The following is a 23,345-nucleotide window of genomic DNA, read 5'->3' on the forward strand; positions in this document are numbered from 1 at the left end:
CAAGAAAATGGACAAAACCATCAATTATGGTGGCCAAAAACAATATTGCCTTCAACCACCAAAAAGATAACAACTTAATTTTGTCCAAAAGCCGGTGAATACACACTTCTTGATTTCTAAAAATTCCGTCATTCCTTTCTTTTCAAATTACCCAGATACACGAAAACCAAATAATCCGCATGATAAAGCAATGCATTCTGGATCTACCTAATAAATGACTAAAATAAACAAAATGATTGAACATATTGAACGGATCCACCGAAGAAAAGTCGATCCAAGCATTCATAAGTATCTATATCTATATTTTGTATAAAAGTATATTAATTTTGATATAACATTTTTTCTTTCGATTTTACCACTTGTTCAATTTTATTTTACTATTTCTTGTCAATCAAATAAGGATTTTATTGGTTACTACATATTTTTCTTCTTCTCCTTATTTTTATCTCACAAAAACAAGAGGCTTCTGCTACCTTTGTTCTCTCAGCATCTACCCTCAAAAGAATACGTGTCACATTAGACATGAATAAATTTTTTCTCTTGTATTAGATAGTTAATAGTTAATTATGTAAATTACTTTCTTTCTTTCTTGGGTGTAATTTATTTTGTCCAATTGTAAATTAAAGTTTCCTCTATAGTGTTAGTAGCCTTTGAAGAATTGGTAGGGTGATTGACATTTGAAATATTCATACATGCCAAATCTTGAGTACTGCGGATTTAAAATTGTAGCACTTTTAAACATGATTAAGTTCTATGCTTATTGATTTCCTGTCTCACATTATGTCTGTGGTCTAACATGAAATTTATGCTATTACTGATGAGATAACACACTTGTTTGTTATAGATTAAAATAAAATAAAATTCAATGGTTGATCTATGATTTCTAACATAGGTCAACCATTGAGTTTTGACAAGCTGCTAAGCAGGTTACATCTTTCACGTTCTGTGTCATTCTACTGTATAACATACTATCAAATTTACTACAATCAAACGTGTTTTGTGATTTCAATTACAAAACTCACATTGGTGATATAGCTAGTTTACTGGGACTTTTATTCCCTAACTTGGTTAAGGTGTATGAGGGAAAAAAAGAGGTGTGCTAAAAATCAGTAGTAGAATTTAGAAAATAATAAGGTTTGCAAAGATAACCACCAGAAAAAGCAAAGAACATTGTAATTTCACAGAACTTGATGTTGTATAAGATGAGGTTGAGCCACGGATACTTCCACTGCTTCCTGTTGTTGATGTAAAATACCCTATATCAAAAAGCATCAAATTGATTACATCTATTTAATTAAATTGTTGACCATTTGTCACATAGATTCTTGTGTTATTGTTAATTTGTTTCTCATTTCAACTACATTTTAACTTGACAGTGTGACCCTCAATGATCTAAAGCTAGGGAAATTAATGTTTTACATCAAAAATATCTAAGAATTTTTTTAGTTCGATACCTGAAGGAGAATTTGGAATGTTAGAAGTAGAAACACCTGCCGGAGCTGGAGGAGAAGAGGAAGTAGTTGAGCCTGAAATCACAACAAGGAATTAAGTTCTTCCCATCTCTCAATTACATTACATACTACATATTTTATGGCAAAAGTTAGTAGCGGTGAAATCCGTGTGCAGAAAGACATATAGACAGACGAACAGACAAACAAACAAACGTATTTAACTCATACCAGGGCAGGTATTGATAGGAGGTGTTTGGATATTGCAAGCCGTGGGGAGCGCCAAAGCACGAGTCTGATTGATATTAAGACTAGCAGCAATAGATGAAGCACCGCCGTTAACAACCTCACATAGACATTGTGGCTGTGACCCCACCACAGAGGCAAGCTGCGAGCAGCAACCAGAGGAAGGGGTGGAGGTCTGTCCTGTGATGTAGTCAAGGCACGGAGAAAGACTTATGAGCACATTGGCGCAATTTGAGTCAGTTTGTGCCACTGTGACACCCCTAAGAGCCACTATAACAAAGAACATGCTTAGCAGCATCTCAATGTTTCTTTGTGCCATTGTTTTAAGATGTTGTGATATGAGTTTTGGTGATCAAATGTCAATATTTAAATGCTGAATTGGTTTGTTTCTTTGTATTACTTTTTCTTTTGGATGGAAAAGTCACTAGAGAATGGCTTATAGCGACAAAAAGAAAGTGTGAAATAAAGAAGGGGAACACTTTTTTTGCTTTACAATTACATAAAGAATCTAATGAAACTTTAGGAATTTGATTTAATAAAGTTGCCTTATGTGTCCTCTCATATGGTACTCGTGTGATATTTTCTGCTTTGTTATTTTGATGTGTCCTTGAGATTTGAGTAAGTAAGTAATGATTATTGGGGGTATGGTATAAAGCAGCCAAGGGACTCTATAAATGCATTTTCTTTTCATTATGGGCTTTACTTTTGAGAATGATTTGTGATCAAATTAGTGTACATAAGAAATGTTTCATGCTTTTAGTGCAACAATTATAGAGTAAGTTACTAAAAGGGAATTAAAATTTCAATACATTAGAAAATTAGAAAAACAAATGCTTAGCAGCGAAGGCAGGTTTTTAAGTATGTCCCATCTAACATGCAATACTTTATTCGAACGACTTTTGGATTTTTACTAATTTGGACGTTTACACACACGCCATGACTCTAGTTGGTACAAAGGATAACAGATAGTAGTTGGTACAAAGGATAATAGATAGTGGATGAATTTATAGTAGTGTTTGAAAAATAAATGGTTGAACTAGCCGATAAATATGAAATGATATAAAATAATATTTTTAATTCATATTTATTTTCTTGCAATAAAATACCAATAAAATTGAGGAAGAAAAACTATTAGTCGTAAGCTCGAACGTAACTTATAGTAGCTTATAAAAAAATGCTATAAGCTAGTAAAAAAGGCTATAAGTATGCGAGGAAAATTTGTTACCAAACTTGTCTATTTTTGTCATATGAACTTATCAGTTATGTGTCATAAGTTCAAAAATTTGTCTTGTCAAACAAAGCCAATATCCAATGACAAATTTTTTATGAAGGAAAATTTAGAGTGAGAGGTTGATGTCTCATTCCAATATAGGGAAAACTTTAGAGTTCATCAAACACGAGATTTAAATTAACCTAACTCCAAGAAGACTATACAGTAGAAACTCTTTAATTTAATATTCGGTAAATTAATAAACTCTCTAAAATAATAAATTTGTCCGGTCCCGACTTGGGCCAATGTAAAAAATTGAAAAACTCGATAAAATAATAAGATAATAATTTTTCGGGAGATCCCTTTATAATTTTCGGTCCCAAAAAAATCATAAATTAATAATTCATAGAAACTGAAAAAAAAATATATTAAGAATACATTGAACACATTTGTTCCTCTTGTATACATTTACTGTACTTCAAAAGTCATTATTGATTTCCAATGCATATGAACAAAGTAGTTACTAATTTACGTTGAGTCCCAAGATTCGCTGCAACGTAATTCTAAGAGGCATATACTAATTTGCCTTTTTGTTTGGTATGTACAATATAATTACTTAAAAACTCTTTAAATTAATAATTATTAATTTATCGATAAATTAATAACTCTCTAAATTAATAAATTTCTCCAGTCCCGACGTTATTAATTTATAGAGTTTTAACTGTATATGACAAACAAAATTGTATATTGATTAATTATTTGTCATATTCAAAAATAGAAAACGATATAGAACAATATATAAGTTTATCATGGATTTCTTGTTGCCCACGTTTTGTGTTATTGGTACAATAAGAAGACGACAAATACGACTTGTTGAGAGTTATAAACACCTTTATACAAATTTCATTGATCTCTATCTCACAATCCAAATTTAATATAATATAATTGATTAAACTTATTCAACTACATTGATTGAAGAACATTAATTTGTTATTTCATAAATATTAAGACCAAATTGTCTAATTCTTGCAATTTTTTGATAAAAAATGGCAATTTCCTATGTGTTTTAGGTTATGTCATCTCCTTCCATCTCTGAAGTGATGCATCAATGCTCACGTGTTAAACATCAACGTGGATGTCCTTACTGCCTCTGATTTTGAGGCATGTTCAAGTCAATCTGTATGAATAAAATGTTTCTTTTATGTTCGAATGCATACCAATTTGTCTGCTTAGGCGTGGCATAGAGAAAATAATGTTTGTTTGTACAGCTAGCTAACTGAGTCTAGTGCAAGCTGCTTCATCAAGAGCCTAGTGTTTTCGCGAATTGAAAATAAAAGTTGTTAATTGTACTGCAAAAATGTGTACATTTGGTGTAAAGAGGATAAAATGGTGAGGAGCTAGTTTACAACTTTACGCAATGTACAAAATGATGGTTATACCCTTTGTCCTTCAATTACGATCGATTAAATATTGAAGGTTCATTTCCTTATTCTCTTGTGAATGAATGTGATGGTAACCTTTTGTTTTATTGTCGCTATAAGCCATTAACATGCCTTTATTCAATCATGTCTTGAAATGCCAAATAAAATTCTTTTTTCATGCTTCCTTCAAACTGACAAATTGTTATTTTTAAATAGGAATGGAGGATTCTCTATCTTCCAATTTTGATGTCAGCAAGCAACTGTATTGTAATTTTTTTTTTCAGTGTGTGACTTCCTATTATTAAATGATCAACTCAGTACATTTATACAAAAAGTTTCTGATGACGAGGTAGTTTGTTACCTCAAACATTCTATAATAGAGTCGTTTGTTTTTGTCTAGTAGTATCTATTAAGGGTGTACCGATAAGCTAGTCCTTTTGATAATCGATCTGAACAATGAAAAGAAAGGTAAAATTTGAAGAAAAAAATTATTACACCGAAACCATTATTTTCTATATAAGTTAAAATTAAAAGCTGTTATAGTGTCCAATATTATTTTTTTTTAAATAGTGTAGCGACTAGAAATTCATTTGTAAGGCGAATAAGTGGGGTGTCCGAGGTTGAAACCCCCGACCCCTGCATATATCATACAACGTCCCTAACGACTGAGCTAAGTTTTTATGGACATATTATTCCTATTATTGTGAATTGTTTCTCGTATTTTTGTGGATTGTTTTTATTTTAATGAGATTTAATTAATTTTTTAATTGATAATTTAGATAAAAATAATAAAATAGTTTAAATGAATGAGTAAAATTGAAAATGAAAGATTCAACCTAAAACTATGCATTCCCTTTATATTTTGGTATAGATTATTCGGGAAATGTTAACACGACATGCTAGTATATAAAAAATAGAAATGATGTACTAGAAATAGTTCCAATTTATTACTCGAAACTTTGAAAATGATTTTTTCCTCAATAAATAATTACTATATGTGGAATCTTTAGCATGTACAATGAACACATGTTAACATGACCTTTATTATTGTTGTTGTTAGCGAGTGCCTGTCTGTCCGCCCTTTTTATTTCGTTAACATGTATAAATTGTAAATTAAGAACTATATTTTTTTTTTATGAAATTAGTTAGATTTTGATTAAAGTATATGTACATTTTGATTAAAGTATATGTATAAATGTTTGTGATTTCAAATTGTAACAACATGCTTATTTTTTTAAATTACACCAATAATATAACAAATACTCTAAAAAAATATACTCATAATATAAAATTTTATATTTTTTTGACATCAACAATATAATGTAATTATAGAAAACATTGTTGAGGTTGTTCCTAGTTATACATTGATATATATAATATTTTTGAGGTTGTTCCTATTTTAATGGAATTTAACTATTATTTAATAAATAATTTAAGTAACATTATAATTTTTTGTCACAATAAAATTAATATTATAAAAAGGATAAAATAATAAATAAAATACTTTAAATGACATGTAAAATTAGAAAGCGAAAAAGCCAAAACCCAAATCATATAGATTTAAACAAATTTAACCAATTGTCAAATTTTATTTAAATGTAAGCATTTCTTTATGGAGCACATCTTCAAGTAACTAATATTTATGTAAGGGATTGATCTCTCTTAACTAAAACCATTTTTTTTTTATTATTCAGTTACAATTTTTTATGAGATTATCTCAAAAAAAAATTAATTGTTTAATAAATAATAGATACATCTTGTCATAAAAATAGATACATAATTTAAATGTTATAGATGTTAGAATTTACAACCACTTTATATGTCTAAAATATATAATATTCATCCTCACATAAAGAATATGATAAAGTCATATTTAATACATGAAAAAAATGAGAGGGAACCATGTGTACGTAGTTGGTGTAATTTTTTATGATTGATATGCATGCCTTTAAAAATCATATTTAAAACATGAGAGCGAGGAAGAATCGATTGTGTATATATGATTCATCTAATATTTAACACTAATTTTTTTTTAAATTATAAATATATTAATTTTGTTTTTATCCTTTCTTTCACAAAAATTTATAACACTTTAATATTTAAACTAAAAGCACATTCTTAATTTCAAGTTAAGTTCAAATTAATTATTGATCTGGAGTATCCAGGTCTGATATCTAATTTGAACAATATTTGATGTGTTTTACTTACCTATAGACTGAATTTCATATTACTTGAGTTTGTTTTTCCTGAAAATTGGAGGAATAAGACCAGACTTTTTTTTTTGGTCAAGAACAAGACAAAACCTTATATATATATATATATATATATATATATATATATATATATATATATATATATTGTAGATTAAATAGTTGTCCAAGAGGTGTCACCTCAAGTGGTAATAACTTGACTTCGTAACCTCAAGAGGAGATATGATTCATATCCTACTTAAGACATTTTTTTTTTGAAAGAGCACTCAAGACAATTGTTAAATAGTCATTAATTCCGTCTAGAAGTCCTAGTTCAACTGGCAAATGCCGAAATTACAAGGTCGGACGTCATGACCCGGGTTCGAACCTGGGACCTCACAGTTGTGTGAGTTTAATTTCAGTGGATTACCACTTCATATAAGACCAAAAAAATAGTCATTAATAATGAATAATAGTCTCCCCTTCTTTGTATTTTAAAAATAATAATGACAAGCTAACTTAATAGACGAATTGAATAGAATAACACATGATAATACTATTAGATGTTTTTTTAGTTGAGCATTGTTATTTATCTAGAGAGATTTTATAAGAATTGATCAAGAAAATGTCTCAACCAATTAAATTTGTTGTTATTTACCAGAAATCATTGGAGGTAATGGTGTGTACTTAAGAAAATGTGTTAGCAAATGTCTTAAAATTTTCTTGATACAGTTTGTCGTTGTATATATCATATCCCTTTTTAGTATTGAAAAGTTTAACCATTCTCTTGTGATAACGTGAAATTATATTTCAAACATCTTGAGACTAGACCATCGACCTGTGCTAACGCACGGATCATATGGAAGGTAATATTTGACGGTAATAGGTAACAAAATAGTTTAGATGAATGTCATGATTGTCATATAGTATTTCATAATATTAAGAATCATAGACGTTGGTACTGTACCATAACATAATTTTCCATGACATCGTCCTTGATACCGTAACGTAACATCATATGTTAAGTACAAGGACGAAGCTAGGTACTAATGAAAAGGGGCAGCCGCCACCCATGAAATATATAGGACCCCTATAGGACTCATATGCATATTAACCATTCGCCACCCATGCTTTCATATCCAGTTGGTTCACTTATACTAAATTTTATTTTTTTAATTAAAGGTCCACTCATGTTCTCTTTTTTCTTACCATCCACTCATATTATTTTATAATAATAAATATAGCATATTGAATTGATCAGTCTATTAAGTTTCATTCCTATTTCCAAGTAGAAGCCAACAACATTTGGGAAATTAGGGGTGATAGAGACACCCTAAATCATACGTTCAAGAACAATTATATTCTAAAGTTGCAATTTCTAAAAATTTCAAATACCGCCACACCTCAAGATTTAGTAGTATATATATTTGTTATTGTTTATCTTGCAAACAAAGTAGGAGCAGGGAAACAAAATAGGAAGAAACTGTTATAGGATGGACTCCGTTTAGTAAAAACAAAGTAGCAACGATGAGTTGAAAATAGGAGCAACGATTATAGGATGAAACATTTAGCATCCGGGTTAACTTTAATAAATAAGAGATAAGAGATCTCTCCGTTTGAAAATAAGATTTTGATTAAATTGATTAAATTAATTAAATTAAATAGGTTTAATTAAACAGGGGTAATACAGTAAAAGTAAGCGTAGAATTTAGGTTAAAATTAGGGCAACAGTTAGCGTCCAAGTTAACTTTAATAAATAAGAGATAAGAGATCTCTCCGTTTGAAAATAAGAATTTGATTAAATTAACTAAATTAAACAGGTTTAATCAAACAGGGGATAATACAATAAAAGTAAGCATAAAATTTAGGTTAAAATTAGGGCAACAGTTAGCGTTCGGGTTAACTTTAATAAATAAGAGATAAGAAGATGATAATAATAATAATAATAAGAAGAGAAAGAGTAGGAAGCAGATAAGGTTAAACCAGAAAATAAGCATTAGGGTTAAAACAGTAAATCTATGCAATAAGTTTAGGTTAAAATTACGGCTAAAATATTTACCCGGGTTAACTTTTATATATAAGAAGATGTTATTGAGATGTTTTAAGCTTTTTACGTAATTTTCTAATACATGCATAATTTATAAAATAATATTAACAATCCAGATTTTTTTGGTAGTGTATTAACAATCCAGATTACCATCACATCTACTTGATCAAAAACATTTTCAAATCGAAATTATAAAAATTTGTTTTACAATATACTATGTACAAGTATTTTTTTAAAGAACATCCTTATTTATTAATTTTGTTAAGTCTGCAGCAACTTAACCTAATTTTTTCCCTCCACTAATGTTTGCAACAACTCAATCCTAAAATTTTGGCTCTAAATTTGCATCACCTTTATTTATCCTTATTTATTAATTTTGTTAGTTTAGCAGCAATTTAACCTAATTTTTTCCCGCTCATTTTCTTTATTAGGTTTGCAATTATTTAACCTAACAAATTTCATCTAAAAAAAATGCATCGCACCAATTTCATTCCTATCCTCTTGCCTTTTTTTTTTGAAGAAAATATTTTCTACACTTATTTGATGTTGCACGTTTGTTCTAGAAACTATGAGCATATCTTTATCCTTATTTATTAATTTTGTTAGGTCTGCAGCAATTTAACGTAATTTTTTACCGCTCATTTGCTTTATTAGGTTTGCAATTATTTAACCTAACAAATTTCATCTAAAAAAATGCATCGCACCAATTTCATTCCTATCCTCTTGCATTTTTTTTTGAAGGAAATATTTTCTACACTTATTGGATGCTGCAAGTTTGTTCTAGAAACTTTGAGCATATCAATGATCACGTTTGATGCCTTCTATTTTATACTTTTTTTTTGATTTTTTTTTGACAATTTTTTGTACACTTTCTTATGTAAGGAAATATTTTGTACACTTATTTAATCCTAAAAAAATGGATCGCACCAATTTCATTCCTATCCTCTTGCCTTTTTTTTTGCTATCCTCTTGCCTTTTTCTTTTTGACAATATTTTGTACACACTACTAGAAAAATTCATCGCACTAATTTCATGCCTTTTTTTTTTACAATATTTTGTACACTTTTTTTTTGGAACCAATTTCATGCTTTATTTCATTCCTATTCTGTTGCCTTTTTTTTTTTTACAATATTTTCTACACTTATTTAATACGTTTACAAACAGAATACCCTAATTTTCATGCAAACTCGGCTACCCTAATTTCCATGTAAACTTGATTATATATACCAAGCCCTAAACGTGTTTCTCTAAAAAAAAAAAAACCCTAAGTATACGTGTCACATATCTTATATAGCCAATATTTTATCATATTCATAGGTGATATGAGACTTAACACTCTCACTTGAAATCAACGATCTCTCCCTTAAGTGTGAGTTCTCACATCCTATAACCAGATCGAACACATGATCGAGCATCCATTCTCCCACCAAATCGACCCAAAGCTCTGATACCGCTGATTGGGGTGTCTGGGAAAGTCGAGAGCAACAGCGGACCAATAAAATGAAATAAAAAAAAAAGTATAAAACTTACGCATGAGATAAAAATTTAAATTGTTTCCCTACTTCGGCAATGGTTTCACACCGTGCACAATTAAACTTTTTTTTTTTTTTGAGGGAGTGCACAATTAAACTTGTTAAGAGTTTGTATTTGATGAAATAAAGTCTAAAAATAAATTTACAAGTGTGAGACATGTTTAAATTCATTCAATTTTTTTTTACGTAGCGACGAAGAAAGGCAACAACTTGAATATTTGAGCAAGCTACACTTGCTGGATGAAATAGGTCTTATAATATAAACATCTGAATCCTCAAATTCAAATTAATTACAAATCATTCTTCATTGTGAATTTTGAAATTTTTATGCATGATTGTATGGTAGACTGCAAATGTAAAATTCTAATACTCAAATTTCTATTAAATTTAACAAATCGTCTTGCTCTATCCTTACATTTAAATTTTCCACTCATTTGGAATTTCAATTTTCTATTAACATAATGAAACTTGGTATAAAGTACTAATTTACTTTCATAAATATGACAAGCTCCGTTCTAGCCAACCATACCAAACTGTAACACTAACACAGAAGAAACTAACATAATACTCTTCCACTTGAAAAATCAAGGCAGTTGAACTCCTTTATTATATATTCAAATCTACCACTTTTCTTCTCCAAAATAATATTGAACCATACCATTGCACTATATATTAATCATCCCTTACCTTAATTTAATCAAAACATAAACCTACTACTAATGGAACCACTCAATTATTTTCAAATCACATTAATACTAGCAGCCCTTCTAATCTCCTCAATAAATTTAGTTAATGGTCAGATTAGTTCATCATGCACATCCTCTATGATTAGCAGTACATTCACTCCTTGTGCTAACATCATAACAGGAAGCACTAATAATGGTTTAGTACCATCAACTACTTGTTGTGATTCATTAAGGTCTTTGATGGGCACTAATATGGATTGTGCTTGCCTTATGTTGTCTTCCAATGCTCAAATTTTCCAACTACCTATTAACCAAGTTCTTGCAATGTCTCTTTCTCAAGCATGTAATATCAAAGGAGCTTCTCTTCAGTGCAAAGGTGCAAATTCTATTTAATTCTCTTTCACATTCTTTTTCTAATAAACTAGTGAGTTTCTAATAGTGTGTTTTTTCTTTTCTTCTTCTTATATTGCAGCATCAAGTTCTTCTTTGCCAAGTTCTCCCTTACCAGCTCCAGGCATGTATTGATTAATTAGCTGCTTTTATGTTTTCAATTCAGCCCAAAACTTTATTTTACTGTCAATTATTAATACTGAACAACTATGACTATTAGTAGTAGTGTTTGTTGGGCAACATAGTAACATGATAGTCTCAGACACCTAGAATAAAGAAATGATGAAAAAATAGAAATTGACACATAATATTTGTTGACTAAGCAAGAGAAAAATTTAGGAAAAAAAAATAATATTTTGTGAGTTTCTTCTAACGTTAGGTAATATTTGGTAGACATTTCATCCACTTATTCTATACTTTGGATGGGAGGGCATATTCACATGCTCTAAAGAATAGAACAAAGAGAAAGTGAGAATGTGGGATCCATTCTGAGGTGTGGAATGAATGTATAAAGTGTCAGCCAAACATTTCCCTCACATAAATAGTGTGGTTATCACGCTTTCTATTTAGATTAAAAGTGGTTATCTAATTTATTTTATTTATTAATTTATTCTTGTATTCTTTTGCCTCATGTTTTTTTAATACATATGTTAAAGATTTTCTATGTATATATTGTGTGACTTCTCATTTATCATCTCTTATTTTAGCCTCATGACGTTCTTGTTTATTTTTGTTGATTTGTTGTGATTTTGTTATTCCATCGTTTGCATTCTTGATCATGATAAAAATCAAGTTGTACAATTGGTTGTTGTGTTGGTCAAAACTTTTTGATTTTTTCGTTTTTTATTCATGAAATATATATATGAGAAAGAGCTCACAAATGACCAAAGGGATTGTTAGTTACCCACACACAAGCTTTTTTAGCATGTTCAGTACATTTTTTATGTCTATTTTAAATTGTTTATTTATTTTTAAAAAGTAATTAATTTATGAGAAATTGTGTTGATTTGTTGAAACGGCTATGTTTTGGCAGGCCCAACAGGTATTGGATCAAACAGCCCAACTCTCCCTTCAAGTGCTCCAACTCCCTTAAGTTCTCAAGGTAGTTTAAAACATTAAGATTTTCTTTTACCACCCTCCGGGTTTCTCGTACACTCTACAACATTTCAGATTTTATAATTAGAATAGTGTAAACATGTTAAAAACATCCTACAACATTTCGGATTTCATAATCCAAACCAGGTGAGAAGGGTGGGAAAAGAAACTCTCAAACATTTAATATTGTGCTTAGACTTTTTAAAATATTGGGTTAAATTTCAAGGAGCAATACAATTGGAGAAAAAGAGACAAAGCAAATGATTCTTGTCAGCTAAAAATATGAAGAAAAATATATACGATTGTTACCAAAAGTTGATCGATTTTAAGACTATTTTAGTTTTTATGGTATGAATTTAGTCATTGACTTGTTTCTTGTTATAAAAACGATGCAAGGAAATGCTTGATAAGTTTTAATGTTTTAGACATGAATTGTTTTTGACAGGAGAGATTAATTTGTTATTTATGCACGTAGCATAAAACTTTTTTATATATAAATCAAATCAAATCTCAATATAATATTACTATGTTATGTTATTTTTCAAAACATCCCTATAAATACATAAGGTTAAATATGATTTCATAAATGTGTAAAAAGAATTACACTAACAATGCATAGAAAATAAATCCCAAGTTCTAAAGTATACACACAATATAACATTTTTTTGAAAAGAAAAAAACAGTATAACTTTTAAAAATTTACAAACCTGAAATATAACATTATTTTGAAAAGAAGAAAACAGTATAACTTTTAAAAATTTACAAACCTGAAATGAAATTGTTTTCTTAACTGTCTCTCTTCACTTGATTTTTTGCTAATCTACTGTAACTTCGTAATTAGGATCTTTGACCTCCACTGATATTCTCAAATCACTTTTCTATAGTATAAAGTTATACAGTCTTTTTATACTAAGTCAAAAAAAAAAAAAAATCAAATAATAAACTCTTGTAGATTAAAAGTTAATCTAACATGCCTTTGGAGCAGATTCAAAAACTTTGGATGTTAATGACGCACACATATATGAGAATCTGCAATTAGCAGAGGCATTGATACCATCATCAGCACCAATGGAAGCTGCAGAAGCACCCACTGAAACATCAAGAATTATACCAGTTTTGACTCCTCTTCCTTCAGTGTCTCCTCCGTCTTATTATTCCTTCTCACCTTCTGCATTATTCATAATCATAACAATTGTAATGGTTTACGGCATCCTTTAAATTGTTAATGTGCGCATCAACATCATATATACACTCATAGGAATTTTATGCATGCAGCTGGTTGCTTTGTATTAGTTTATGTATGTCTTCTGAGTTCTGATTATACACTCATACACTTTAATTATGGTTAACACATCGACATGTAGCAATTAAAAAATGTTTGATTGTGAGTCAATTTTATATATTTTTTAGCATATGCATGATCTTGGCAGAAGATGATATGATTAATTTTACAGCATTGGTAGTTTAATAATAATCTCACATTCAAAAGATGTAAAACACTTTGTAAATGCTAAAAAACACGCATTTTCTTTAAGGGAAAATCACCATGACTTTAGTGTATTTAAGATACAGAGAGATGAAATAGAAATGAAACATAGAATGAAAATGGTGCCTTTTCCGCCTTAAGTATAGGCAATCCTGACTAACAAAACATATACTGCAGCACTCACTCGCTTTAGAATCTTTAATATCATACTATCATCTCAATTTTCCCTTCCCATTTGTCTTTTTTCCGTTTTTGTTCCAACCATTAGAGATTCATCGACCACTACTGCATATGGCAGCAGTGCATTTTTACATGTGAGATTGGTGGCTGTGAAACCTGTAACACCAAATTCATAACTCTCATAGCCATTATCCTACCCTCGATAAGATTGTGAGCTGCAGATATTCATACTCAACAGGCGTTAACAAATCCATAAACTCTGCAGCTGCAACATTGAAACACGGACAAGTTTTAATACTTTAAGAAAGAAAAAATTACAATTACAGAGAAACTGAGAAAATGAAAGTGGACAAACCTTCTTAGGGACTTCGAAGGTAACAGAATGTCTCGACTCGATCACCATTGCGGCTAGCATTCCTCATAGCATTCCCTACCTACAAGTGAAAGGGTCCCAAATCAAGGACAAGGATAAGACTTGCATGATATCTCAAATCCATTACTGTTAAGAAATTTCTGAAAAACTTATTCCATTAACTTGTGCAAGCACAATTCAAAAGTCAAGAATTTAAAAATGGATTTCATGGTCTGTAAAGTAGAGTTCGAATTACGGATAATTAATTGCAAAGTAGAATTTGAATTTTTCAGAAGCCAAACTCAAAGCAAAATACAAAATATTGATGGAATTTATGTTTTTGATGAGGTGGATTACCTTGTCTGGCACAGTTTGATGTATCAGTCGAAGTTCCCTCAATTAGTCAAAATTGATATCAGGGAAAGAGAACTACATTCACATGCAAACATCAATAGAAATGGAAGTCATAACCATGTGAATGTGGCAATAACTCTTCTACTTCAATCCTGGAACTGGAGCAAATAGAACCTTTCTTTATTTGGTTACTGTTAATAGACTCAACTTCTGCCAAGAATATGCTACAAACCGGTCTATGATCAGAGAATCTTGACTCGCCGCGAACATAAGATAATAGTTGTAGGCCACTTCCATACCACAAGATACGATCACACCTTCATGAATAGAGATTTTGACTAGGTTAGAACTATATAAATAACAATATTGTTTCAAAATCCTTTAAAAAAAACATTGTTTCAAAATAACAGCATTTGCCACTTCATCAAGAAAGAAGAGTACCATGCTGGAGTTCTTCTCTTTTGTTTTGAGCGTCTATCATCACCTGCATAACTATCTGAATTGTTTGAATACTTATATGTGGGAGGGAAATATATTTTCCCTTCACTCCATCCGGTAAAGACACGGCCTTGCCGTTTCTCTATACACAGCTGAAAGAAAAAGCTATCACATGGTCAGATAAATCTTAAAAGTAACTAATATGAGAAAGAAATATCACAGTTACTTAGGGGGGAAACTAACATGCCTGGTCATTCTTTAACAAAGTCTTCCAATCATGCATCTCAACAAGAGCTTTTGCCCCACGGTAAGAAAGTGCTATCCGGTAATTTAAATCCCCCAGCCAAATTATTCGGCTACACCAAATAAACCAGACGTTTAGTTGTTGAAAATTAGGACTCAGTTGTGATATTCATTAAGATTCTCAATTTCCTAGTATCAGATATACAATACTCTCCCACACGGTCTTAAATATAAGCAAAAAGGTATATGTATTTAGACTGCGTACACCTACATTTTTACTTATATTTAAGACCGGAGACAACATAGATTAGGAGTAGAGATAGATCAGGGGCTTACTCATGTTCCAGAATTGTCCGAGGAGAATTTGCATCACTTGTGTCAAGGACCTGAGGAAACCTTGTCTTTCTGAGAATCTCCATTACATCTGAATTTCTCCTAAGCTCGTCACCATCCCTTTGTCCGGAAGTCAAATGACTACAGACGAAGCAAAAACTCGTTTGGCGCAATGACATACTAATTGATATTGAACCCTGCAGAAGTCCAAGAAAATGAGATCGTCTCTTTCAAGCCTAGTACATTATAAACTCTACTGTTAAAATAAATTAGCAAATGTACCTTGTTTCCAAGATATCCCATCAATCCTCTTCCAACACAAGACACTTTCATATTATGAACATCATCTCTGATATCACTTTTCACCCAAACTGTTAGAAATACCCCTACCATTTGCTTACTAGCAACCAAACAGTATCTTGAGTTTCCTCTCGGTCTGTCACTGTCCTCGGCAGGGAAACAACCACTATAAGAAATTGGCGAATAATCTGTTGTAATTGGGGATTCACCAGCTCCATTTTCATCATCTGAGGAACCCCATCGACAATTGGTGTCATAATCACTTGTCCTGTGACCAGATATCATTCTATCACAGACACTGAGACGACGGCCAAGGCCAGTTTGTGGGAGTGACATGTCATTATCCATTCTCATACTACGACTCATGGCTTGGAAGGACTTCCGATGGAAGAAAGAGGTTGCCTTCTGCCTCATTGATCCCTCGAAATCAGCATCTAACTCTACAATAGGAGCAGGGATTGGAGAAGGAGTGTTGTATCCACCACTTGTTCCCGGAAGGTTGTTCAGTGTCTTCCTTATAAGGGCAAGCCATTTTCTTGCAGGACCATTGTCTTCTGTTCCCAAAACATTAACGGCATTGAGAGGCACAATTTCTTGAAACCTGAGTCCAAGCAAATGCAAAAATATAATAATGAATTCTAAACTTTTTTTCCTAACTAAAGAATATGATGGCACTTTATATAATCCCTAAATTACCCAAGAACATAGATATCAGCAGGTGGAGAAATGTGAAGCCAGTCTTCCAGACTTAAATAACTTGGAGGTGATTTCCCAGCCACGTTCCAAGTGGCAACAAATATTCTGTATTCAAAAGGAAAAATAAATAGCTCAAGTGAATAAAATTCTTAAATTTCACTGTAATGGCAACAAAGTACATGAAGCATACCTATAATCACATACATCTGTAACCTGAGCTTCACCAAGGTAATTCATACCTCTTTGCATTCTATCTATGTACCTTCTGCTTGATCTCTCTATGTATTGAGAATTAAGCATTTGATATTAGTAGGAGAAGGAGACCAAACATATAGGGAAAAATAAAAAAAAGCAGAATATGAAAAAACAATAGATTTCAAAAATTTCTGCAGATAATATGTTTGGTTCTGCCGTGAGAAATATTAATTTTGAGTGAATTGATTTTGTAAAATTGATTCTGACTAAAATTGAGTTGAAGGTAAAGTGATATATGTTTGGACACATTCATGTAAAAGTGAGTTGAACAATAAATTTGAGTGTAAAAATCAATTCTAGAATTAGAAGCTACAATTTCTAGCTTCAAGTAGAATCAATTCTACTACTATAGAGGAACCAAACAGTCAAAATCAACTCCACATCTCTTAGAATCAATTTTGGCTCCTCCAAAAGTGGAACCAAACATAAACGAGGTCTAAAGTTCTTTGTCATTGTCAAGTTAGGGGTTTGGGAATGTTATAGTGTTAAGAAAATTGAACCTGTTTTGCTTTTTTTGATAGAACATGCCTCCATCTCTGAGTAATTGCTCTTATACTCTTCATCAACAACTAAAAAAGCAAAAACCATAAAGTTAATCACTTTCCAAGGTTAATTTACTATCCTATTCAATTAAACACCACCACATAAATAAACAAACTTAGTTTTGACACAAAAGGGTTGAAAGTTGAAACAATTGAAGCAGAAAACAACAAAAGACAGATCTTGTGTTACAACTTGCAAGTAGCACACCCCCAAAATAGAAAATAAAAATTTCTTATTTTTTTGACAATATTTCAAATCCAATAACCTCAAATTACTATAAAATGATGAGAAAAAACTCACCTTGACAAATGACATCATCTGCTTGAAAATCCTCAGATTTGCTCTTGATATTGAACCATTTTTTTACCAATGTTTTTGGCCATGAAAGCTTCACCAACAAAAAAAAAAAAAACAAGACAATCTAAGTAATTCCAATTCCATTATACAACAAAACATAAAGTGAAATAGCTAGAGTTGGCATTTGTGAAAACCTTGGTGGTTTTCTTCAAGTTTTCATCTCTCATTGTTGAGAAAACTTCATATATGAAACTATTACTATATCTTAGAAGCACAACAATGTTGATGATAGCCCAGTTGGTTGTTGCACCTTTTCTTTCAGTTTGAGTTGTGAAGTTTGAAACTTTGAGGATATAGAGGGTGAAGTAATGAAGAAGAGAATGTAGAAGAGCAAATATGAGAGAGAGAGAGAGAGAGAGAGAGAGAGAGAGAGAGAGATTATTGGAAAAACCTCGTTGTGAGTAAAAAAGACTAAAGAGTACAAGAATGCAAAGCAGCGAATTTGAAGGGGAATAAAGTGCAGGCAGGGAGGTGAGGTAAGGTTCGCTCTCTATCGAGGTCGAGGTCTTTATCTGCAAATTCAAACACTTAATACTTAATCCACCCAAGAGAGAGAGAGAGAGTACACTGTCTACATTGGTAGTAGTGGGAACCCACTCACATATTCATTCATTTGTTCCGATAGCTTGGTTGGTGAGTTAAAGAACGTTGAAGGAGTTTGAATGAGAAGGTCCAAAGTTTGAAGTATGAGGTTTAGATTTGATCTTTAGAAATTAACATAAGTATTAAGATTATTAGCATTTGTGTATCAAAAAATTCGATAACAATATGATGGTCTTGATTTAAGTGGAGTATTTTTAGAATTACAAAATAGAATTAAATGATTCAACACCTATGAAAATTAGTAGGATTTAGTTCACAAACAAAATTTAATGTGTTTGCTTGTGGGTAAAAGAAATATCTAATATGTATGTATCCGATTTTTATTTGTGTTAGGTAAATTAATTACACGATAGATGCTAGGAACATTTTTTTAGGGAATAGATGCTAGGAACATTCTTTTTTCAAAACATTTTTTAACACTTGTCCTTTTATCATACGAAATCAATGTAGGTGTTACACATTTGAAATTGGTCTCACATAAATGTTATGATTCACATTAATTTCACTTAACATATAAAATATCTTTTACATTTTTGTCACATCATCTTTAGATAACAAAATATTCATAATTTCATGTTCTGTCTTGTTGTTTTCTTTTGTGTTGTGGTCAATAGAAGTTGTGAAGAGAGAACTAGATAAGAGAGAATGTGGAAAGATAAAAAGAAATAAAAAAAATAAAGTAGATTTGGTATATTGTTTGGCATAAGAGAAATAAGATAGAAGTATCAAAGAAAAAATGTTACATTATTTTATTAAAAGACAAAAATATCATTGAGTTAAAGATAAAAATAAACAAACTCGCATTTTAAAAAATCAATGACATCTTTCCTTTTTAACCAAGGCCTCATGTAGGATCCAGCATATTATGTGGTTACCCGAAAATACCCTGCCTTGCTAGCTAAGCTACAATAGAAGGAGGGAAAAATAGAAGGAATTAGACATTTTTTCATTTTGTCAATAAAAATAAATAAATAATAGTAGTAGCAAGTTAGTTGAAGGTATAGCTATGCATGGTTATATAATCAAGCATGAAGATTTATCTAATTTATAAGATTGCTTATTTAAATGTTTGTCCGGCCTATGTTCTAATGTTAAACAAAAAAGCCGTTGTGTTTTTTCCTAATGCAAATTGTCCTACGAATCATTCGCTAGACAATAAGTTCCAAGACCAGAAAACTTTTTCATTTGGGTTTCTTTAATTCTTAAGTGGTTGATAATTCACGGTTGAGAATCGTGTATGATGTATCTAAATCTTAAACAGGTGAAAGGTCACACCCATCCACGTTTTCTTCCTTTAGTTTATGTTCCTCTAATAATTGTGCCAGTGATGCTTACTACAAAGGGTAGTATCAAAATTAAATATCAATGGGACCCTATCCATGCAATGCATAACTAAAAGGGGTAGTAGCGTTTACCCTACAATTTGAATCTTCTAATTGCCAGGTGAAAGGTGGCTTGTCCTGATACTACATTGTCAAAGAAGATTAGGATCTATTTATCCACAACAGGGTACCCTATAATTGGATTCAATAATGAAGGATATCGAGATTATTGATGAAGGCTTTGCCAAGTAAATGATTATGTTATAGACCGTTACTAGAAAATATATTTACATCACACAAAAATGTTAAATTGATATACTTTTTTATCTCTTTCAATTTAATAGTCTTATCCTTCTCGAAGATCTATTCTCTATGAAAAAAATCTTATCTCAACGATCTTGTTTCTTTACGGTTGAGGATGATAGCTTTGGTTGAGGTGTGTTTTTCATATCTTTTGTTTGATGTGAGACTCTTTAACAAACCTTTCACGACAAACACAGTTGAGCTTGGTTTGTGGACATAAATGGTGGATGACTCGATAGTGAAAATCTTATAGCAGATGAATCTTATAGCAGATGATTCAATGGATCTTAACGAAAAATCTAATACAATCTTAAAAATTGTGGTTGAATCTGACACAACCCTACAAAATCGACTCATAAGGTGATGATTGCCCTCACTTATAAATGGTTGATAATGATAGATTAACGAGGTAGTCAAAGAATGCATCTTTAATTCTACTTTGACTAAAGTAATTTCTTCATCTCTAGGGTTGAATGTGGGTCTCTTACCATTTCTTTTGCTTTTCCAACCTTGATATTGATACATACCACACTCCCTTTTCTCCTACACTCTTTAATAATCGTTTGATTCCAAGGTGTCAAATTGGGATTCTTCTCTCTATTTTTTCATCCCCACTCTTTTGTATTTAGAATGTCCTTTTTCTTGCCTGTCATTTTCTTAACAATCTGGCAAAAGAGAGAGATTTACTGGTCCTGTTGTACATTTGTACTTGGTAATGCAGGCAGTGAAAGGGATGTAAACGTTATGGCTTTTAATTTCTCAACTACATTTTCATATACAATTTATATTTCCTTATAATCTTGTTGCCTCGACTCATTTCATTAAAATTGTACCCTTCTTCCGAATTTATTGATTCGGAAAAAGAAAAAAAAATTGTTTTTCCCATCTAAGGATGTTTAGACCGAAATAATTTTAAAAGTTATAAGATGAGAAAAGAAGTTCTCTAAACATATACTCCCTCCGTTTCTGGACCACATACATCATTAAATGAATGAACCTAAAAAGTCAATTTTGCTTATATTTAGAAATGGAGGGAGTATCTAGAATAATTTCGCACATATCGTTTTTGTCAATTTTAGCTCACATTTAGACAATCTTTCACAATATATATTTACTAGTTTTGTTTTTTAATTGTGCAAGAGCATCAAGGAAGTTTATGTAACTATCAACCTATTACTCCCCCTCATAATTTGCCTTTTCTTGGTCAACAATTTGAACATTTTTTTATAATCAAAATATTGGACTTACTATTATTGCTCAATCATGGATGCCATTACTCTTTTTTTTTGGTACAAGAAGAGGGTTGAGTCCAAGAAAAAAAACTAAGCGATTAAACGAACATTTCGAGGCAAGCAAGCGCCAGAAATATCATCAAAAAGGAGACATTGAAGCTTTCTAGGAGGAGTCTCAATAACATGTAAATCAAAGGGTCTAAAGATAGACTAAAATTTGCTAGCCAATCCGCCATCTGTTTCCTTCACGCTATATATGGTTGATTTGAACTTGCCAACTCATATTTAGTTTGGATGCCATTACTTTAACAACATTTTTTTGGTGTACATTACTTTAACAAAAATCAAGGATTCTGAATAATGGAAAGCAAAAAATATCACATGATGCTATTTTGACCGCACGCATGAGATCATTATAATATGGAGCAGTCGATATCCTTGTAACATGACTTAGTTTTAGTTTTTTTGGATATGACTAGTTTTAGTTTGATACCAGGATAAAACGTTAACTAAATATTTATATAAATATATATATTTTTTTTGTTATGACTAAATTAGTATTATGGTCTTAGGAAAACAGAAAAATGTGCTTGATTTTAGAGGCAGAAACATTATAAATAAGAGCATTGCTACTATCTAGAGAATTTTTATCAAGAATTTATCAAGAAAAAGTTTCAACCAATTAAATTTGTTATTTGGCGGAAATCAAAGAAGGTAATGATGTGTAATTAAGGAAAGATGTTAGCAAATACACTGTCTTGAAATTTTTTTGATAAATTTTGTCATTGTATCTATCATTTCCCTATAAATAAATAAATGGGATACAAGAATGGCCCCCAACAATTAAATGGCAAAGCAGATCATACATATTGACTTCAATAATCTTTTAATGCATTGAGATAGACATAGAACCTCTAAAAATTCAGTACCAAATTTGGAAGGAAAAAAAAACTAAATAGACATACTTTTAATTTGAAGGGCTTAATTGTACAATTTAATAAATTTTAAAGATTAAATCGTTTTTTTTTTTTCTGTGTCCGGGGTTTAAACCCGGACTTTGCATATACTATGTAATGTCCCTACCAACTGAGTTAAGCTCATAAGGACAAAGATTAAATCGATTGACCCTACCCTTACAATTTCAAGTATTAAAATACTAAAATACTGATTTACCCATGCTTGAAGCATGAACAAGATCATATGCTTTGGCAAAATCACAATAAGGACAAAAATGAAGCATTGAAGCTGCTGCATTTTTAAGTTACATAAATGATTTGCAGTTTGTGGAAAAACAAAATCCCAGAAGAGGAGAAAAACAAAATCAGGTTGATTTAATAGGCTAGTGTTGATGTGAAGTATTTTACTATGGAGTGGAAAAATGACATGGTTTTTCACCCAAGCAACTTTGGTTACAGTTTAGTCCCTTTCCTCATTTTCATTGAACTATGCCAAAGTTAATATTTTCACTGTTTGTCATGCCTTGTCTATATCATTTTCTAAGCTTTTTTTTTTTTTTTTTTTATATATAGTTGTATTTAATTCCATAGTTTTTCTACCTACTACTACACACCCAAGCATGCAACCCATTCTCTGCATATCGGACGATCACTGCTAGTTGAAGGTACAATTAGGCAACTGTGTATACCACTTGATTGTTTTCTCCTATTAGAAAATGTCACGAACTACATGCTGTAGCCTTATAGAAGTTATAATGATACATTGCAATGGAGACACACCTAGGGAGGCTAGGAAAATGACTGGTACATGGTTAAGAGTTCATAATTGGCTTGATATGGAAATTGTTACTTGAGGTAAAAGTATTTCACCCACCAAAAGTTACTATAAAAGAGTTTTCTACTTTTCTTTTTTAGTTTTTGATTCATCCTGGCAATCAGTAGATAAAAGAATGCACATTATATTTGAATGCAAAATAATGATATTTAGGCTATAATTTATATCCATATTATTCTTGAGCTAACTCATATTTCATCTGTTCTAACATTGTTTTAAAAAAAAATTCTTGGTAATATTTTAAGTAGTTTGTTCTGTGTTTTCAACTACAATTGTCTTTATAGCATGTAACA

The 23,345-nt window shown here is 31.0% G+C and overlaps 3 protein-coding genes across 5 annotated transcripts; 1 reads left to right on the forward strand and 2 right to left on the reverse strand.

Annotated features, from left to right (window-relative positions):
- Positions 1 to 818: 818 nt before the first annotated feature.
- On the reverse strand, positions 819 to 2,034 carry LOC146910087 (non-specific lipid transfer protein GPI-anchored 5-like). 2 transcript variants are annotated; one of them, XM_085724717.1, is made up of 3 exons: positions 1,680 to 2,034; positions 1,455 to 1,526; positions 819 to 1,235 (listed from the first exon to the last, which is right to left on the reverse strand). In XM_085724717.1, the coding sequence occupies exons 1-3, from the start codon at positions 2,011 to 2,013 to the stop codon at positions 1,120 to 1,122; spliced, it is 522 nt and encodes a 173-aa protein (XP_085580843.1). In that variant the 5' UTR covers positions 2,014 to 2,034; the 3' UTR covers positions 819 to 1,119. The 2 variants fall into 2 exon arrangements, with proteins under 2 accessions (XP_085580843.1, XP_085580842.1); XM_085724716.1 differs by having other exon boundaries at positions 819 to 1,256.
- An 8,584-nt stretch (positions 2,035 to 10,618) lies between these two features.
- LOC146910088 (uncharacterized) lies at positions 10,619 to 13,678 on the forward strand. Its single transcript, XM_085723528.1, has 4 exons — positions 10,619 to 11,155; positions 11,252 to 11,293; positions 12,203 to 12,271; positions 13,250 to 13,678. The coding sequence occupies exons 1-4, from the start codon at positions 10,813 to 10,815 to the stop codon at positions 13,480 to 13,482; spliced, it is 687 nt and encodes a 228-aa protein (XP_085579654.1). The 5' UTR covers positions 10,619 to 10,812; the 3' UTR covers positions 13,483 to 13,678.
- Positions 13,679 to 13,772: 94 nt separating this feature from the next.
- LOC146910089 (type I inositol polyphosphate 5-phosphatase 4-like) lies at positions 13,773 to 18,214 on the reverse strand. Of its 2 annotated transcripts, none has more exons than XM_085723526.1 (12): positions 17,936 to 18,214; positions 17,745 to 17,832; positions 17,402 to 17,470; positions 16,837 to 16,924; positions 16,647 to 16,751; positions 15,933 to 16,551; positions 15,654 to 15,847; positions 15,322 to 15,430; positions 15,078 to 15,226; positions 14,640 to 14,953; positions 14,286 to 14,364; positions 13,773 to 14,195 (listed from the first exon to the last, which is right to left on the reverse strand). In XM_085723526.1, exons 1-10 carry the CDS (start codon positions 17,966 to 17,968, stop codon positions 14,731 to 14,733), a joined length of 1,677 nt encoding a protein of 558 aa, XP_085579652.1. In that variant the 5' UTR covers positions 17,969 to 18,214; the 3' UTR covers positions 13,773 to 14,195; positions 14,286 to 14,364; positions 14,640 to 14,730. The 2 variants fall into 2 exon arrangements, with proteins under 2 accessions (XP_085579652.1, XP_085579653.1); XM_085723527.1 differs by having other exon boundaries at positions 15,318 to 15,430.
- Between the last annotated feature and the right edge of the window lie 5,131 nt (positions 18,215 to 23,345).

The sequence above is a fragment of the Medicago sativa genome, chromosome 7, assembly GCF_051527215.1.
Source record: "Medicago sativa cultivar Bolivia chromosome 7, Bolivia_mono, whole genome shotgun sequence".
Lineage (NCBI taxonomy): Eukaryota > Viridiplantae > Streptophyta > Magnoliopsida > Fabales > Fabaceae > Medicago > Medicago sativa.

What these genes read in the sequence shown, in the direction of transcription:
- LOC146910087 (XM_085724716.1), bottom strand. Translation starts at nt 2,013, where the DNA reads ATGGCACAAAGAAACATTGAGATGCTGCTAAGCATGTTCTTTGTTATA. An exon ending in TCCTATCAATACCTGCCCTG is followed by an intron (nt 1,527 to 1,679) that starts GTATGAGTTAAA and finishes TTGTGATTTCAG; the next exon opens with GCTCAACTACTTCCTCTTCT. An exon ending in CATTCCAAATTCTCCTTCAG is followed by an intron (nt 1,257 to 1,454) that starts GTATCGAACTAA and finishes TTTTTGATATAG; the next exon opens with GGTATTTTACATCAACAACA.
- LOC146910088 (XM_085723528.1), top strand. Translation starts at nt 10,813, where the DNA reads ATGGAACCACTCAATTATTTTCAAATCACATTAATACTAGCAGCCCTT. An exon ending in AGCTTCTCTTCAGTGCAAAG is followed by an intron (nt 11,156 to 11,251) that starts GTGCAAATTCTA and finishes CTTATATTGCAG; the next exon opens with CATCAAGTTCTTCTTTGCCA. An exon ending in AACTCCCTTAAGTTCTCAAG is followed by an intron (nt 12,272 to 13,249) that starts GTAGTTTAAAAC and finishes CCTTTGGAGCAG; the next exon opens with ATTCAAAAACTTTGGATGTT.
- LOC146910089 (XM_085723526.1), bottom strand. Translation starts at nt 17,968, where the DNA reads ATGAGAGATGAAAACTTGAAGAAAACCACCAAG. An exon ending in AGATGATGTCATTTGTCAAG is followed by an intron (nt 17,471 to 17,744) that starts GTGAGTTTTTTC and finishes TTGCTTTTTTAG; the next exon opens with TTGTTGATGAAGAGTATAAG. An exon ending in AAGAGAAGAACTCCAGCATG is followed by an intron (nt 14,954 to 15,077) that starts GTACTCTTCTTT and finishes CTATTCATGAAG; the next exon opens with GTGTGATCGTATCTTGTGGT.